At 39.9% G+C, this 18426-nt stretch overlaps 2 protein-coding genes and 1 pseudogene across 4 annotated transcripts in view; all 3 read left to right on the forward strand.

Annotated features, from left to right (window-relative positions):
* The window catches only part of Vps26a (VPS26 retromer complex component A), a 35317-nt gene extending 29698 nt beyond the window's left edge, over positions 1-5619 (forward strand). For all 3 annotated transcript variants that reach the window (XM_047553277.1, XM_047553275.1, XM_047553278.1), the window contains 3 exons: positions 285-353; positions 2023-2165; positions 3900-5619. In XM_047553277.1, coding sequence (XP_047409233.1) covers positions 285-353; positions 2023-2165; positions 3900-4013 — 326 coding nt within the window. In that variant the 3' untranslated portion in view covers positions 4014-5619. The remainder of the gene's footprint in view (positions 1-284; positions 354-2022; positions 2166-3899) is intronic.
* Positions 5620-10955: 5336 nt separating this feature from the next.
* Supv3l1 (Suv3 like RNA helicase) overlaps positions 10956-18426 on the forward strand; it is a 28882-nt gene continuing 21411 nt past the window's right edge. Inside the window, exon 1 of the mRNA XM_047553988.1 lies at positions 10956-11291. Within this exon, the coding sequence (XP_047409944.1) occupies positions 11024-11291 (268 nt within the window). The 5' untranslated portion in view covers positions 10956-11023. The remainder of the gene's footprint in view (positions 11292-18426) is intronic.
* Positions 16693-17637, forward strand: LOC124985343 (ribose-phosphate pyrophosphokinase 1-like; annotated as a pseudogene).

An 18426-nucleotide genomic window follows, 5' to 3' on the forward strand; every position in this document is an offset into this window, starting at 1 on the left:
TGGTGCATACTGCTAATTCCTGCTTTAGCAGATATTAGAAATGATAGGAGGAACCATGAGAAAATCTTTCTGAACTGCATGTTATTTTTGGGAAAGGAGTGAAACAGTTGAGTGATGAGTATGTTAAGAGTAGATCAAGAACTAGAAAAGAATGATGAACATTTTCACAAAATGGGAAGGAAAAATAATAGTAAAATAATATGGTTGGAAATAGGAAGAAGGTATAAGACTGGAAATTACATTTTAAAGTATTTAAATTAACGCCATTTACATTATTGCACCAGGACCCAGTACTACAACAGAAACAGAAACAATCGCCAAATATGAAATAATGGATGGTGCACCAGTAAAAGGTAACAACACTCTTTACATTTACTTCTGTGTAGGGCAGCAGGCGTGCTCTTGTCAGTTTAGTTTGTGAGCATTCATTATAAAAGTATTTTATGAATTCTTTTTCCCACATTTTTATTGGTGCATTATAATTGTACATACTGATGGGATTTCTTGTTATAGTATGAATTCTTAAAGTGGTTCTTACTTTTTTTTTTTTAAAGATCTCTCTGTATAGCTGCTGAGAAGACTAATAGTACTTCCTAGTTTGAAATAAATTTGGTTAAATATTTCACTCAGTTCAAATTTAGAATTCAGGAGAGACAGTTTTGTGTATCTCTTTTCTGGTTCTGAATTTGTAATTTTTTATTGTTTTCTGATATAATAGTTCATCTTTGAACTATTTTATTCTCATATTGACCATAGTAGACGCAGTATAACTGAGCAATAATTTCTGTCAGATTTTGGAGTCATTATATCCTCTAAGAAGAAAAGCATTTCCCTTACTAGATAACCTCCAGTGTCTGAGACAATGAAGCCAGTATTTATTATTTTAAATTTATGTCTGAATTTTTCTCACCTTGGAATTACTCAAAAGATAGCTACCATTTATGGAGTGCAGGTTGTGGATGAGGCATTGTAAGTGAGGTGCTTTAAAGCTCCCTACCACTGTTCAAGTTAGGTACTTGTATACTGTATTTTACAGATGAAACTAAGGTGCAGAGGTTCAAAAACTTACTAAAGGTGATAGAGCTAATCATTGCAGAAGAGAGGTTTTTGAACCCAGACCTTGACTCTAAAGCCCATGTGTTTGTATTCATGTTATATAGCCATACATTTTTATGAAGTGATGGGTTTTGTATCTTTCAACAAATAAATGTGCATGAGAAAAACATTACATAAAATATTAAAAAGAGAACAAGCAAATAATTACTATCCTTAGGAAAATAGAAACAATGTAAGCTTTTTGGTAATGAAGGCATGTTGTTGTTCTGTACTTTTTTTTTTTTTTTTTTTTTTTGTGTGTGTGTGTGTGTGGTGCCTGGGATTGAACCCAGGGCCTTGTGCTTGCAAGGCAAGCACTCTACCAACTGAGCCATCTCCCCAGCCCCTCTGTACATGTTTGTTTTGGACGGATTAGTAGAAAATTTTTAACATTTTACGCATGGTTAGAAATTAGGGTAAACTTTGTGAAAGCAGAAAAATAACTACACTACTGGTTGGCACTGTTCTAAACTCTTTGTATATTTTAACCCACTTAGCTCGTATAAATTCCCTATTAGAGGAGAATTGTTATTCTCCATTTCACAATGAGGAATGTGAAACAGGAGAATTAAATCCCAGAAGCCAAGGTCATACAGCCAGTAAGTGGTGGAATTGAGATTTGACATAGGCATTTTGACTCTAGAGCACTGATTCTGATCAAGGGGCAACTTTGTCCTCTAAGTGACATTTGGTATTGTCTGGAGACATTTTTAGCTGTCACAGGGAGTGCTCCTGGCTTTTGGAGGGTAGAGGCCAGGGATCCTGTCAAGTGCATAACAAAGACTTATCCAGCCTACAATGTCAGTAGTGCCTAAAGCTGCATCTCATGAGGAACTGAAGCATTAGTGTCTACCCTGTAATGCTTAGTCCTAGGTTTTATGTGACTAATCATCTTTTAGAATTAAATGGAAATTGCTTTTATTTCAGGTGAATCCATTCCAATAAGACTATTTTTAGCAGGCTATGATCCAACACCAACAATGAGAGATGTGAACAAAAAATTTTCAGTAAGGTACTTCTTGAATCTAGTGCTTGTTGATGAGGAAGACAGAAGGTACTTCAAACAGCAGGTATGGTGCCACCCAGACTAGTCTTTTTAGATGTAAAATCACCTAGAAAGCACTCTCTTTTCGAAAAAGCAAGTGGGGGATGGTGTTTCTAAATAAGTGAAAACACTGAGGGTTTAATAAATAGTAGGTATTGTGATAGATCTCTCAGTCATTCTGCAGGACTCTGAAATGAGCTGTAATTTTTCGAAACTTCTCTTTTTTAAAAATAGAAGCAATATAGCAGTACTTGTTTTAAAAAAAAAACAGGCAATTAAGAACAAAGAATGAAGTAAAGGCCAACAAAACTTCCACCACCATTGTGATTAATTTTCTAGTTAAATTTTTGTGTTTTTAGATCATATTACATACTTTTTTAAAATCAATAGATTCTCAAATATCTTTCTTTTATCAATAATTATAAATCTCCATGGTCTTTTTTTTTGGTGGTGGTACTGGGGACTGAACCCAGGACTTTACCCATACTAGGCAAGTGCTCTACTACTCAGTTACATCCCTAGCCCTTTATTTTAAGATAGGGTTTTGCTAAGTTTCCCAAGCTAATCTTGAATTTGTGATCCTCCTATCTCAGCCTCCTGCGCCTAGGTCATTTTTTAAAATTTTCTTTTTTTTTTTTTTTTTGTATTGGGGATTGAACCCAGAGGCCCTTAACTACTGAGCTCCCACCATTTTATTTTTTATTTTGAGGGAGGGACTCCCTGAGTTGCTTAGGGCCTTGCTAAGTTGCTGAGACTGGCTTTGAACTGGTGATCCTCCTCCCTCAGCCTCCAGAGTTGTTGGGATTACAACCGTGCACCACCATGCCCAGCTTGGTCACTTAGGAAGGTTGTTCTCTGTGTTGGTTTACACACACACACACACACACACACACAGGCTAGTCATCACTTGATGAAGCAAATTATGTTAGGAATTGGTTAGAGTTAGGATTTAGGTAGGCAGAGTAACAGGGATTTGATTATGTAGGGGAAACTCTAGAGTATTTGGAGTGCATTATAGGTAGAGAATGATTAATTTTACTGGTAGGGAAGAAGTATGTATGGAGGGAAGCTGGTAGTGTTAGTAAGTTAGATTCAGGTTATGGAGGGTCCTGAATATATGTGTTTAGAGATTTATCCTGGAGGTACTGAGAACAGTTGAAGAGTAATTCAAGCAACATTTTACAGGATTAATCTGGTAGTGATATATGAAGGATGAATTAGAAAGGGTTCTTAGGCAAGAGCCATCAATAAGGAATTTGGTTTAGTGTCTAAGGTGGAAATGACAAGAGCTTGAACTTAGATGAAGGCAGTGGAACAAGAAGAAGACTAGATTTTAGGACTTTATTTTTTAAAAATATTTTTTGTTGTAGATGGACACAATACCTTTATTTTGTTTGTTTATTTATTTATTTTAATGTGATGCTGGGGATTGAACCCAGTGCCTCATGTGTGCTAGGCAAGTGCTCTCCACTGATTGACAACCCCAGCTCAATTTTTGGACTTCTAAACAAAGCAGTAATAGCCAGGACTTTGTTCCAGATTGGATTGGAGGTGTTGGGTCTGGGTGCTGGTGCTGGGAGCAGGGAGGCATAAGGGGCAGTCCAAGATTAGAATCAGAAGAAAGTGGCTCAGTCAGGAAAGATGATGGCTTTTGTAGGGGAGAATTTAATTGTGTTAAAATTGAAGTTTTAGTCAGTATTTCCACGGTGAAAATTTAAGGCATAATTAATTTGTTGTTATCTTGCACTTATTTTTCTAGGAAATCATCTTGTGGAGAAAAGCCCCTGAAAAACTGAGGAAACAAAGAACGAACTTTCACCAGCGATTTGAGTCTCCAGAATCGCAAGCATCTGCTGAACAGCCTGAAATGTGAACTGAATAGGAGAAAAAAAGAAAAACAAAAAACTGTAACTGTTGAGATTAAGTTCAGCAGGTTAAAGATGGTTGCGGCGTGTAGGGACAGGGGTGGGGGGGAGCCAAAACTCCATACATAATAGTCTTCCTTTATCTTACAGTGCTGCATTTATTTTACAGTATAACTAAATGTACCTACATTTTAAAAAGTGCTTCTTTGAAACACTGGAGATTTCTTACGCTGCCCTTTTTTTTTTAAACTGCAAACTTTGATGATAAGCACTCAGACATGCATCAGCATAAACATTAAAGATTTTCATGCAGGTAGGCTGGGATTTGTAATTTTGCTTTCTTTATGCATAATGTTGATTATAAATCATTTTCTCCTTCTTTCTTTTGTGCTAGTGATTACCTCTTATTCTCTCCATGCAAAAAATGAAATATTTTGTGTTCACATAAAATTAGAAAACCCGAGTAGCCCTTACATCCTGCAGAGACTTAAAATCTTAAAATAGAGCATCTTGCTATTTTCGAGAATTCCATTTGTTTTTACATATGTATTTGAGAAATGTATGGAGTGTTTCATTTTAGGTGTTTCTGGGTCTACAATTTCATGGCTTCCTGTGTTTTATCCTCTTTGAAGTCTTTCATGGTATGAATGTAAAATTTTTTCCTAAGGGATGATGTGGCTTTTCATTTTGGCCCTTTTGCCCCACCGCCTCATATTAAGTAACCATTTTGCTACAACTTTCTAGCAGTACTACCATATGTGTTCTGCAGTGTGGAGCTGACATATGTTGGCATTTTAGAACTTGCTAAAACTATATGATTTTTCCATAAATACTTTGAAACATATGTGTATATATTTTTTTTAAATTTAAGGAGTCTTTTTGCCACATTTATGCAAATCATTTTCTTGACTTTACAAATTTATTCTTCTCACTTTTCAGTGGAAAATTTGGGGGACTAAGGAGGAACTTGTGAAGCATGTAGCTAACCCAGATATGCACAACTTCATGTTTGTTAAACTGGAGCTTTGGCTAGTTCAGACTCCATTAAATTTCTCCAGTCTGTTTTAATATTTTTTAAACACTAAAGTCATTTGTTCAACATCTCTTAATAGAAGGTTGCAGTCATCTGATCATTTGCATGGGGTCTGATCTCAAATACACTAAACGTGGAGTGTGGGAACCAAAACAAAGCCTGCTACCTGAAAACTATTTTCATTGGTTTTTGTACCAATATTTAAAACTACTTCAGTGCAAGTTTTGTCAGTTAACCTTACTTTATGAGTAAGCTAAATAACCCAAATTACATTTCTTTAAACCTGTTTTACTACTATGGCACTTTGATAAAATGGTCAGTAACCAACTTATTTACTGACCAAAGGTTCCATGTACCATGTGCTGGAGCATCTATTTTAAATGTGGATATCTATGAATGGTAATATTTTCCTTCATGTAAGTGCCTGTTCAGAGTTTCAAAATTTAAAAATGCCAAATATTTTCATGGTCACTTGCATGTAGTAATCTAGAAAATATTCAAAGAGATTTTGAAAACCAATTGTATTTAACCAACTTCAAATTGTGCAACCATGATGTATAATAAAGAATTTGAAACAGAAACTGAGCTTGCAATTTGATTAAAACAGCTCTAGGGGCTGGGGTTGTAGTCAGTGGTAGAGCTCTTGCCTAGCATGTATGAGGCACTGGGTTCCTCAGCACCACATAAAAATAAATAAAATAAAGGTATTGTGTCCATCTACAACTAAGAAAAAAATTTAATTAAATAAACCTCTATTCTCAGTCTTATTGTTACATTTAATGCTGAAGATAGGATTGCTCAGTAGTTTAGGAAGCTACAGTTGTGACAGGTTTTCATAAGTAATACCAGTTTCGGTTTTACATAGTTATAAAAGGCTTTAAATTAAATTGACTTAAAATACTGTCATATACAAGATGCTTATTCACTTTGCTGGAGACTTTTTGTTGTAATAACCAACTTGAAAAATAATCTAAATTCAATATTTGATGATTGTAGTCAAAAGTGGCCAGTACCTGGGCTTGGTAGAGCACACTTATAATCCCAGTAGTTCAGGAGGCTGAGGTAGGAGGATCACAAGTTCAAGGCCAGCCTCAGCAACTTAGTGAGGCCCTAAGCAACTTAGACCATGTCTCAGAATAAAAAAAGGGCTGGCAATGTAATTCTGGTAGAGTATTCCTGGGTTCAATCCCCAGTTAATCCTCCCCCCCAGAAAAAAGTCATCAGCTAGAAATAATAAACTGAAAAAGAAATGTTTTTAATACGGAATATAATGCCTAATTACTAGTTCAGTGATTCTCAATTATGGCTGTATGTTAGAATCATCTTAGTAATTTTTAAAAATAACCATGGTTGCTAGGCACAATGGTGCAGCAGCTCTGGAGGCTGAGGCAGGAGGCTCGTGCATTCAGAGCCAGCCTCACCAACTTATCTAAGTCCTAAGCAACTTAGTGAGACCCTGTCTCTAACTAAAATATAAAAAAGAGCTGGGGGGTGTGGGTCAGCGGTTAGGCACCCCTGGGTTCAATCTCTGGTACTTAAATAAATAAATATATTTTAAAAAAATAAACCATGGCCAGAACTCACTCAGACTATTAAAATCAGAACCTCAGGGTCTAGGACATTTAAAAAAAAAAAAAGATACCGAGTGTTGAGAAACACTGATCTAAACCCTTCAAGTGTTCAAGTGGTTATTTTTTTAGTACTGAAAAATTTTCTTGTTTTGATATAGTCGGGGACACTTTTCCTTTGCACTCTTACTCTAAATGCTTGGAGACGTGCATTAAATTGACAAAATGTACAAAAGAAAGAACCCATTTAATGAGAGTTCACCAAAATGTGATTCAAAGAAGGGGGTAGGAATGCCTTATCAAAGTAAATTTTTATGCCTCAGATGCATATTTTGGACCCCTTCAATATGGATCTAGTAGTTGGAATACTCAATTCTAATTACAGTTTGAGAAGTTCTTTGCTGTTCCATTTATATTCAATTGAATGTCTTGAGTATGCATAATGACACTCTCCAGTGATTTATACCAGTCAGTATAAGAACTTGACGTTTTAAGTTTCAAACCACATATAAGAGCATATTGAAAATGTGCATCCCTAAATACAACCCTATTTTTAAGGCTTGGGGGCCTGATTCTATGTCACTCCCTTACCCATAATCTTTTAGAGCCTGAGTTACATCCAGGATAAAGTTCAAATTCCACATTGCAGAACACACCTTCAGCTGCAGATATGTCAGACTTCTTGGAGACTGCCCACCCTCCTCCCTGAATGCCAGCTAAGTTTTAGTAAGGCTGTCCTGGCAAATATTGCCTGACCCCATCTCCATCTCCAAGTCAAAGAGTTGTCCCTTTGTTCTGCCAAGACATACTCTGCATCCCTCTAAGACTAACAACACTTAAAACATTTTAATGGTTTAATTCTGTGGATTTTAACTCTTGAGGGCTCATGCTGTTTTGTCTTGGTGTACTCTGCTAATAAAAATGTCTGAATAAAGGATGAGCCTTATTTTCTTACAGATTATAAAATTAAAAGTGCTCACCTTCAGGAAAAATATGGGTTCAATATATAATAAAATTATGAATAAGAGCTATTTTTCTCTGTTAGAATAAAGGAATGAACTAGGTTCTCTAGCAGTGTTATCAGGTCCTAAAGAGAAAGACAGCAGAGCAGGACCTTGTGGGTGTTTGTAGAAATTTCTACAAACCTCTGGTGGGTAGCCCCCCAGGTGTGGGGGAAGTGAACCAAATAGCCTGTAAGACTCCCTTCCTGCTCTACACCAGGATTCAATCAATAAATCTTAAAAATTCACTTAGGATAAACAGTTATGTATAGCCTTTATGCTAGAAAATACAAGAAACTTCAAATTCCAGAATTTTATAAGCAATATGTGAAGAGCGGGAATCTACAGGATGTACTTTTTGAGGTCTTCAATACCAGGTTTTGTTAATAGGAAAGGCAAAAAGAAAAACTTATTTCCTACTAGCTGGGTTATCTTCTTCCTCTCCCATTTATTTGTGTTCATGCATGTATTCAGCACGTTTACAAAGGATGTTAGTGCATTCTCATTTGCCTTACCCTGAAGGAATTAAAATTCACAGAGTAGTGCGTCTCAAAGCAGAGGCCGCTAGACCAGCAGAGTTGCATCACCTGGAAATGTTAGAAATGCAAACTCTTGAACCCCAATCTAGACCTGCTGGATCAGAAACTTCAGAGGTGGGCTCAACAATCTTTAAAACAAGCTTTCCTAGACTGATGCACCCTAACGTTTGAGAACCACTAGTCTAGAGATACATTCATAATTTTAGTGTTATGGTAGAGGCCATACTAGATCCCTATGATGTATTAGAGAAGTAGCCAACGTGTTTAGACCTGCAGAGGTGACACTTCTGGCATGAATAGAGTGGTAGCTGTGTGCTAGAAGAGAGATGAAGCTAGAAGAGGCATATGGAGAGAACCAATTCAGGTCAGCTTGGGTGCTATACAAATGAACACAGTGTGGGCTTTATATGAACGCTTAAATTGAGAATCACTGAAGGATTTTAAAAACCAGATTAGTATTTTCAAAAGAGCGTATGAAGGCTCTGCCAAATATGGAAGGAAGCTTGATAAGGACATCAGTCATAACGGTCATTCATTCAACAAGCAAAACATCTGGAGGTTCTAATATGTGCTAAGTGTTGGTTATGCATACTTAATGCTAGGAATATCTCCCCAAAGAGAATGACACCTTTCTATTTGTAAAGGCAAAATTTTATGCTCTTCATTTAATGTTTACAGCAGAATTCCATGCATGAATGATGAGAAAAACATGTATATATTATCATAAAACTCTGCCTACATTTTATACCTGCAAAGAGGTACAAAGTTACAGTTAAAATAATTTTGAGAATTTGAACAAATTCTGGTCCAATAATTAGTATCCTGTTCCTGTCCAAAAAGAACAATGGTTTGGAATGATTGGAACAACAACCCCCTCCACCGAAACACCCCACAAAACCATGCCAAAAGCTATGCAGTAATCATCCGTAAGTATAACTGTATACTACTCTCCCTCTGGAGTATTGCCACCAATGTTAATATGCTGTGGTAGGAAGGATATTTACTCCCAAATCAGAAAGATTTAGATTAGCATCTGACTCAACCATTTAGTAAACTGGGGCAGATTACTTACCCAACTGAGCTCTATCTGGAAAACTGGTGACAATAATATTTCTAAATGCTTGTCAGGAATATGAAGACTAAAAGGAACAACATCACTCTGGCTTCAGTTGTTTGAAATGTTAGCGTTTAGGTTTAAATGTTATGTAAACCTCGGTTTTGGTTTCCATATCTGATCATGCAACTTTTAATTGCCTTTTCCCCTTTCACTTTCCTACTGGGGATTGAACCCAGGGGTGTTTAACCACTGAGCCACATCTCTGGCTTTTTTTTTTTTTTTTTTTTTTTTTCTTCTTTTTAAATTTTGAGACAGGGTCTCACCAAGTGGGTTAGGGCCTTGATAAATTGCTGAGGCTGGCTTTGAACTTGTGATCCTCCTGCTTCTGGAGCTGCTGGGATTACATGTGCCCACTGCACCCTGTGCCTTTTTCCTGTTTAATGCCATTTCCTTTCGTATTTGGTCACTAAATTGTGTAAGAATTCCCTTGTAAATTCTTTCCATATCACACATACAATCTCTAGCATAATTACATTGACCCACCACCTTCAGCTGTTAATATTGCTGAAGTTACAATGGATTTCCTTTCATTTTATGTTTTTGTTTGGTCCAGTTTATCCTAGATGCTTTCTAAATTGATAATTTCTTCAAAATCTTAATTATTTGTAAACCATAGAATGAGGCCTGCCATACTGGTATTTAAAATTCTTCAATATGCCAATTCCACAGTTCAATGTATGCCTCTGCTTACATTGTTTCCTTTAATTGGAATTTACTGTATCACTACTTTATAATTTGCTTTTATCTGGTAGAAAGCTCCTTACAGCTTGGAAACTTACTTTGAACGGTCATCCGCCTTTTCAAGTGACAAGTATTTGCATTATTTAATCTATAAGAACACATTAAATAATAGCCAAAACCAGACCAGAAATTGGTTCTCTTTGCATCCCTGCTGTTTAAATAGTATTTTGTAAATCAAAGGCTCATAGTAAATTTTTGCTGGACTCCTAGCTGACACACACTGGTTCTTCAAGTTGCAATATCTCAATGTTGTAGGTATAAAGAGGATGTGAAACATTTAACAACTTGTTTTGAGCTTCTGTAGCAGTCTCATGAGGATACAGTATCCAACTAAGACAAATGAGAACTAAACTTCGGCCCCGTACACAGCATATACCTTTGGCATGTAGTTGGGACATAGGAGATGCTAGAATGACGTACATCAACTGCTCACATGAAGGCCCCAGGGGCTGTTCTTAAACACGTGTCATACAAGGGCTTTACCCAGTCCAGTACAACCAAATTTCTCCGCAGTTCTGAACAGCGGATCAAGTTACGTTTGTCAACGTCAGTTACCCTATTAGGAAACGAAGGTTAACAATGCAGTAACTTTGGGGCAACGCTCCTTAGCGTACGAGTCCGCATGACACGTACGTGCGCTCGGGATCCTCTTGCCCACGTGCTTCTGGATGCTCGCCGACCGACGCGACCTGTTTGCGTCACGTGACCAGCTGGCAGGCCCCTTCCTCCCATCTGGGACATCCGCGAAGATGCCTGATTATTTCCCCCTTCTTGGGGAAAGCAGCTTCCCACCGCCAAGGAAAGAGAGAAAGTACAAGCATCCCGATGGTTTCCCCGTGGTGCTGCTGCCTCCCCGGAGAGCGAGCTGACGGAATCCCTTTTCTTTACGGGTCGGGCGTCACCTCGGGCAGCTCCTCGCTCGGCCCGGGTCTTTCCGAACCGCAGGCGGTGGCCGCTCGCGTCACTGCCCGCCGCCGAGTCCCAGGGCTGCTTCAGGCTCCTCAGAGCCCGCGGCCTCGATGTCCTTCTCGCGGTGTGCCCTGCTGTGGGCTCGGCTCCCGGCGGGGCGCCAGGCAGGCCACCGCGCGGCCGTCTTCTCTGCCCTTCGCGCCCACTGCGGGCCCCTGCCCGGGGCTCTGGGGCGCGTTCCTGCCCTTGCCGCCTCCTCTGCCTCGGGTGGCTCCAAAACCCCGAACACATCTTTGTTCGTGCCGCTGACTGTGAAGCCTCAGGGCCCCAGCGCCGATGGCGACGTCGGCGCCGAGCTCACGCGGCCTCTGGACAAGAGTGAGTGCGGCAGCCAGCGAGGGCGGCGGGCGGCGTCTGCCGGGCCCGGGCCCGGGGGCAGCTGGCCCCCTTCCCCCTGGTGACCCGAGGTCCCCTCGAGCGTTGTCGTCGTGCCTGGCAGTTTCTGCTTCCCTCGCAGCTGTGCGAGTCCCTTGACGATTGCGACTGTGTCTAATTCCTCCTTAACGTCCCGCCCTAGAGCGACCTTTCCCCTTTGACCTCCCTTCTCCCCGACTGGTTTAAAGCCTCTTGTATTGGGGACGACTCAACTTTATCCACCCCCCCCACCCCGCCCCGCCTCTGATCCCCCCCTGTCCCAGAACTGTTGCCTTGGAGATGGGGCAAAGGGATGAGCAGTGAAAAGCCAGAGGAGGACTTCTTTCAGGATTCTTTATCGTTGGGCGTGGTCGCAAATTTAAGTGTTGGGGTGCATGGTGGGGGCGGGGCGGGGCGGGGGGCGGGGAACGAGGTAGATCCTGATAATCGACTGCAATACCAGACGGAACCTGATAAAGGGGTCCTCGCCAAAGATGTGGACCATAATCACCCCAGGTTCCAGAAAGGAAAAGTCTAGCATCAGTGACGGGCAGTGGGTTTTGTCACCAAAACTAATTTTGGATGAATTTGACAGCGAGGCCTGTACAAGTTTTCAAGGGGAGTTTTGGGTTATAGGGCTGCACTTTGGCTTCTGACTGATGAGGAAGGTCAGAGGTTTCCTCTGAACAAATGAAACTCAAGGACATCTAGGGGATGCCACAGCTTTACTGGGCTCTAGCTTTCCAGACTGTCTTCAGGGGGTTCACTAGGACAAGCAACATTATGTCCCCACTGTAATTTAAAATACACATTACAGCTGGCTGCCATGCACACCTGTAATTCCAGGGACTTGGGAGGCTGAGGCAGGACAATCTCAAGTTTGAGACCAGCCTCAGCAACTTAGCCAGGGCCTAAGCAACTTAGTGAGACCATCTCAAAATAAAAAATAAAAAGGGTGGGGATGTAGATCAGTGGTAAAGCACCCTGGGTTCAATCCTCAGTACCTAAAGAAAGAAAAAACTAAAAGTAAAATATGGATTACAGCATGCTTTGGGCCAAATCTTGTTTTTCAGAGCAGTACAGTATTTTTTCCTAAAAATGTGATACCACTCATGTATATATTATTCTTTCTTTTCTTCTTTTTTTGGAGACAGAATCTCATTATGTTGCCCAGGGAACCTCAAACTTCTGGTTTCAAGTTATTCTCCTGCCTCACCCAGTAGTCCTCTGTAACTGGGACTTCAAGCTTACACCACACACCAGTTCTCAGCAGGACCTTTCACTTTACTTGCAGTTGGGTCCTTTATTATTTTAACAACAATTTTAGTAACATAATTGTATTGTTTCTGCTTATTTTTAACTTGTAAAAACATAACATTTAACATCTTAATATTTACGTGTATAGTTGAGTCATGTTAAGTACATTCACATGTGATTCTGACTCCTAGGACCTTTTCATCTTGCAAAATTGAAACGCAGACAACAGTTAACCCATTAAACAACAATTTCCCATTTATTTTATTTGGAGGTATACATAATTTATGGAATTAATTTGGCTAACTTTTTTATACTCAAATATTGATACATTCTTCTTTTGTATAGCTCTTCCAATTTACCTGAAAATATAAACATCTTTGATGCCCCTGGTGAGAAGATAGAATGAAGACCTAGCTTGTCAGCACCAGATTTTCTTCTGGTGGAGAATCCTTAGATATCTCATGGGGTCAGCTGGGTTTCATCTTCTTTAGCTGGGATTTATCCAGATGAGTTGTTTTTGGCATTGCAAGAGGTACTATGGAGGATGATGAGATACTATGCTGTTGTAAGCTTACATGGTTAAGGTAACATTTCCACATAGTGATTTGTACCACCTGCTGTCATAGCTGTCACTTTTCTGTCTCTTGCCTGCTTCTTGCCTGATAAGTTGATGTACTGTTTCAAGGTTCTGTCCTGCATCATTTTGCTGTACTCTATACTTTATACTTTTACTTATACTTTTACAGTGTCTCATTTTCTAACTCTCCCCTAAAATCAATACTTCTCTCAGACCCTTGTCTCTACCATGGACCTCTCATTTAACCTTGACCTATGTAACTTCCTACCAGGTGGCTCCACTCGGATTTCTTACACCTTATAGTAGCATGTTCAAGGCAGTGTATCTTCCCTTTAACCTGCTCCTTGTCCAGGTGCTGCGGTTAAAACCTGGTAGTTTTGATTCTTCCCATGCCTCACCTCCCACATTTAACGGAAAGTCCCGTTGACAAATGTTGTTGATTCTGTCTCATAAATATTGAATCCATTCACTTCTTTTCCACTGCAGCCAACTTAGCTTAAAGTTGTAGCTTCTATCTTGGGCTGGACCATTGAAATAACCCCTTACATGTCTCCTCCAATACCTTTGATCTCTCTAGTCTATTTTCTTTTTGGTACTGGAGATTGAAGCCAGGGGTGCTTAACCTCTGAGCCACATCCCCAACCTTTTTTTGTATTTTATTTAGAGACAGGGTCTCACTGAGTTTCCTAGGACCTCACTAAGTAGCTGAGGCTGGCTTTGAACTCGAGATCCTCCTGCCTCAGCCTCCCAAGTTGCTGGGATTTTAGGAGTGTGCCACCATGCCTGACTTCTAGTCTATTTTCTACTTGTAATCAGTGTTCTGCATTTTTTGGGGGGTGGTGGGGATGCTGGGGATTGAACCCAGGGCTTTGTACTTGACAGGCAAGCACTCTACGAACTAAGCTATATCCCCAACCCCCCAGAATGTTCTTTTAAAAATGATTGACTCCTGTTGCTCTTCTGCTAAAAAATTGTATTATATTTTTTCATTAGCTCTAGTTTAAAATCGTTCCCAAGTCTTAATATGGCTGGTGAGACCCTGCCTGACCTGATGTGGCTTCTCTCCCAGCTTCAATGCTGGCCACCACTTTCCATGCTTAAGCCATATGTATGACACACATGTGCGTCTGCTCCAGGCCTTTGAAATATACTGCTTCCTCTGTCTGAGTCCCCCTGTAGTGCCTTCATTTCAGAATTCAACTTGACAAATAGTTGTTTATAGTTGTAGTGTACGATGTGATACTTTGATATGTGTTTATATTGTGGAATAATTAAGTTAATTAACAAATTCTTCTCCCTACACACTTTAAAAAAAAAAAAAAAAAGCATAAGAGGTTTATTTAGTGAAATGGAAGTTATACTCCAAGGTGCATGGAGCATACCTCTTCCAGGAGAGGAAATGGCTGACACTTATTTGCGTGAGTGGTGATAACATTTAAAATCTTCTCTTAGCAATTTTGAAACATATAATAACTTTGTACCCTTTGGTGAATATCTTCACTTCCACCTTCAACCTACTCCTGCCAGTCCTGGTAACTGTCACTCCACTCTCTACTTCTCTGGCTTGACTTTTTTGGATTTCATGTATAAGTGATTACATCTAGTATAATGTCCTTATGTATAAGTGATTATATTTAGTATAATGTCCATATATATATATATATATATATATATATATATAGTATAATGTCCATATATATGTATATACACACACACACATATGTACTATATATATACCTCTCTCTATATATACATACTATATACAAACTATATACACATAGATATACATACAAACTATATACACAGATATAAATGTACATGTATATACATATATATAAATAGTTGTATATAGTTATGTACAATGTGATGTTTGGATATGCTTGTATATATAAATATGTTCATATATAAAATAGATATGGACACCTAGATTGCTTCCATAGCTAAACTGTTGCAAATAATACTGCAGTGAGCATAGAAGCACAAATATGTCTTTGCATACTGATTTAAATTCCTTTGACAGTATATCTGAATCATAACATAACACTGCATATTAGTCACAGAAAATAGTTTTGCTCCATCTGCAGTTTGTATGGAGTTTATAGGTCAGCAATTAAATATGCTTTTTCCTAATCTTTGTGGTTTTTTGTCACTGATTTTTTTTTTCCCATCTTTGATACAAAGAAACTGTTTCAAAAAAAAAAAAAAAGAAAGAAAGAAAGAAAAGAAACTGTTTCTCTCACTAGATGCAAAGTAACAGAAGCCCAGAAATATCCTGATAGTTGCCTGTGGTCCGGCCCAAGGAGTGAGTGTGTGAATGTGTGTGCATATGTCTGTGGGTCTTTTTTTTTTTTTTTTTTGCGGTGCTGGGGATTGAACCCAGGGCCTTGCAAGCACTCTACCAACTGAGCTATCTCCCCAGCCCGTCTGTGGGTCTTATATTCAGATGTGGGCAAATCTAGTGGCTAGACCAGCAATTTTGTGATTCTATTATGTAAAACAGTTTTGTTAGTAGGACGTTTTGTTCAGGCTTAATTTCAGTGAGTGCTGAGTGTGTCGTGACTGCATGAACATGTGGTTGGTACTTTTCTGGGAGGTAAAAATACAGGCCACTTACCCTGTGAGGAAAGCATCCTCAATTTTGGCTCCTTGCAGAAATGTGTAGTGCGTGACTAGGTCAGTAAAGTGTTTATCTCTACAGAATGATACAGTAGTATTTTAACATGTATGATCGAAATACAATCTCAGTGTAATTAATTTAAAATGTTTTCACCTATAAAATTATTGATTCAACCAGGCTTCATGTTGTATGCCTGTAGTCCCAGCTACTCTGGAAGCCAAGGCAGGAAGATCACAAGTTGGAGGCCAGTCTAGGCAACTTAGTGAGCCTCTGTCTCAAAATTTAAAAATAAATTGGTGCATGGCACACTTGTAATCCCAGTGACTTAGGAGACTGAGACAGGAGAATTAACGCCGGCCTCTGCAATTTAGTGAGGACCTTAGCAACTTAGTGCGACCCTGTCTCAAAATAAAAAGGGCTAGGGATGTGACTGAGTAGTAAATTGTCCCTGGGTTAAATCCCGAGTACTGTAAATTAATTTTGAAAGGGCTGTGAATGTGTCTCAGTCATAGAGTGCCTTTGGGTTCAGGGTAAATTGTTTATTCATAGTGGCATGTCACCTTGACAGATTTGTCTAATTCAACCTCCCCTGTAGCCTAGAAATTTCTGTTACTCTTTATTTTTTTGCAGTACTAGGGATGGAACCCAGAGCTTCAAGTAACTTTCACTTTTGTGAGGTAACCCCTTTTCAGAATTGTTCTGGGCCCTGGGCTCAGCTAATCCAGGTGGATGGGATGTGGGCTTCCCCACTGATCTGCTTCCCCAGACCTGGGTAATTTAGAGCCAAGTGAAATGTCAGATGGCAGAGAAGCAACACAAAGTGGTTAGTATTAAGTCTCTGGCGTCCACTTCAGTTCTGGTCTTTGCAGCAACGGTGATCGCTGAGCAAAGAGCACCTAGGGTAGTTACCCAAGATGCTGAATATTGAAATCTTCAGTAGCACCTCCCCATTGGGACTTATCCCAGAAAATTGCTGATCCCTTGGGCCTGGAGCTGGCCAGGGTGGTGACTAAGAAATTCAGCAACCAGGAGACCTGTGTGGAAATTGGTGAAAGTGTAAGTAGAGAAGACTCTGTGTTCAGAGTGGTTGTGGTGAAATCAACGACAATCTGATGAAGCTTCTGATCCTGGTTAGTGAATGCCTGCAATATTGCTTCAGCCAGCTGGGTTACTGCAGTCATCCCATGTTTCCCTGGTGCCCAGCTGAATAAGGAGTACAAGAGCTGGGTGCCAGTCTCAGCCAAGCTTGTCACAAATATGGTGTCTGTAGCCGGTGCAGGTCATGCTATGACCAAAATTTACATGCTTCTCAAATTCAGGGCTTTTTTGATATCCTAGTGGACAGTTTGTGTGCAGAGCCAGCTGTCCTGAAGTGGATTAGGGAGAATATCTCTGGGTGGAGGAACTGCCCTGTTGTGTCACCTGATGCTGATGGAGCCAAGAGTGTGCTTTTCTTTGCAGACTGGTTGAATGTGGACTTTGTCTAGATTCACAAGCAATGGAAGGCCAGTAAAGTGAACTGCATGGGGGGGCGTGAAGAATCTGGTGGCTATCCCTGTGGATGACACGGCTGACGCTTGTGGCACAGTTTGCCATGTGGCTGACAAACTTCTTTCCGCTGAAACCACCAGAGTTAATGTTGTCTTGACTCATGAATCTTTTCTGACCCAGCCATTTCTTGCGTCAACAATGCACGTTTTAAAGCAGTAATGGTTATGAATACCATACCCCAGGAGGCCAACGTGAAGCATTACTCCAAAATACAGGTGATTGACATCTCTGTGATCATTGCAGAAGCCATCAGGAGAACTCAAGATGGGGAATCTCTTTTCTACTTGTTCAGATATGTTCCTTTATAAACATAAAGAGACATTTTAAAAAGTAAAATCAACCCCACTCCTCCTTTCCCCTTGGCATTTGATGACAATTCAGCAGAAGACCCAGCTTGCTCCAGTATGTAAATGAGTGTTTACTGTAAATTGGAGAAAGACAGATTGAGATCAACTGCTGGGATGTCTCACCTGTATTGTCTCATTTTAGCTTCCTTAATGATTTTGTGAACCTTGCAGCTTTAACTAGAGTTCAGCTGCTGTAAGAGTTCAGACTTCTGAGGGTGTTGAGTGAGGCAGTTTGAATGTTTGGGGATGCTCAGACTCTATATGTGAATCATGGGGATTTTCTTTGTCAGAATAGCTAGAAATGAAGTGGCTCATGTGTGACAAGTTATCTAAGGTCTATGCTAAATTAACAGCAAGGACCCTGGCAACCCCAAGCCTGTTCTTTGTAGCTGAGTAAGCACCCTGTAAGGCAGGAGCAGGCAGCTCAGCCTGAAAAACTGGTGGGTGGGACCATGAGGGTGGGAGAGGGTAGCACAGTGCAGCCAGTGTTTCTTGGGAGGAAGAAGCCTGTTCCATCATCATCTGCTAAACCACATAGCTTGGATTCCCCTTTGTATCTGTTCCTTTCCCTGACTTTACCTTCATCCATCTTTTCCTGGCCAAATATCCAAACAATTGCTGTACCATAGTCTTCTGGAACACAAACCTGCTTCCTGCTATGTAATTGTTAACATTCACATTAGATAATTTGTTTAATCTTCCCTAGCCTACTTCCACTGTGGTCATAGGTTTTAGGTGGCGGCATAGTAC

This window comes from Sciurus carolinensis, chromosome 5, assembly GCF_902686445.1.
Source record: "Sciurus carolinensis chromosome 5, mSciCar1.2, whole genome shotgun sequence".
NCBI classification, from domain to species: domain Eukaryota; kingdom Metazoa; phylum Chordata; class Mammalia; order Rodentia; family Sciuridae; genus Sciurus; species Sciurus carolinensis.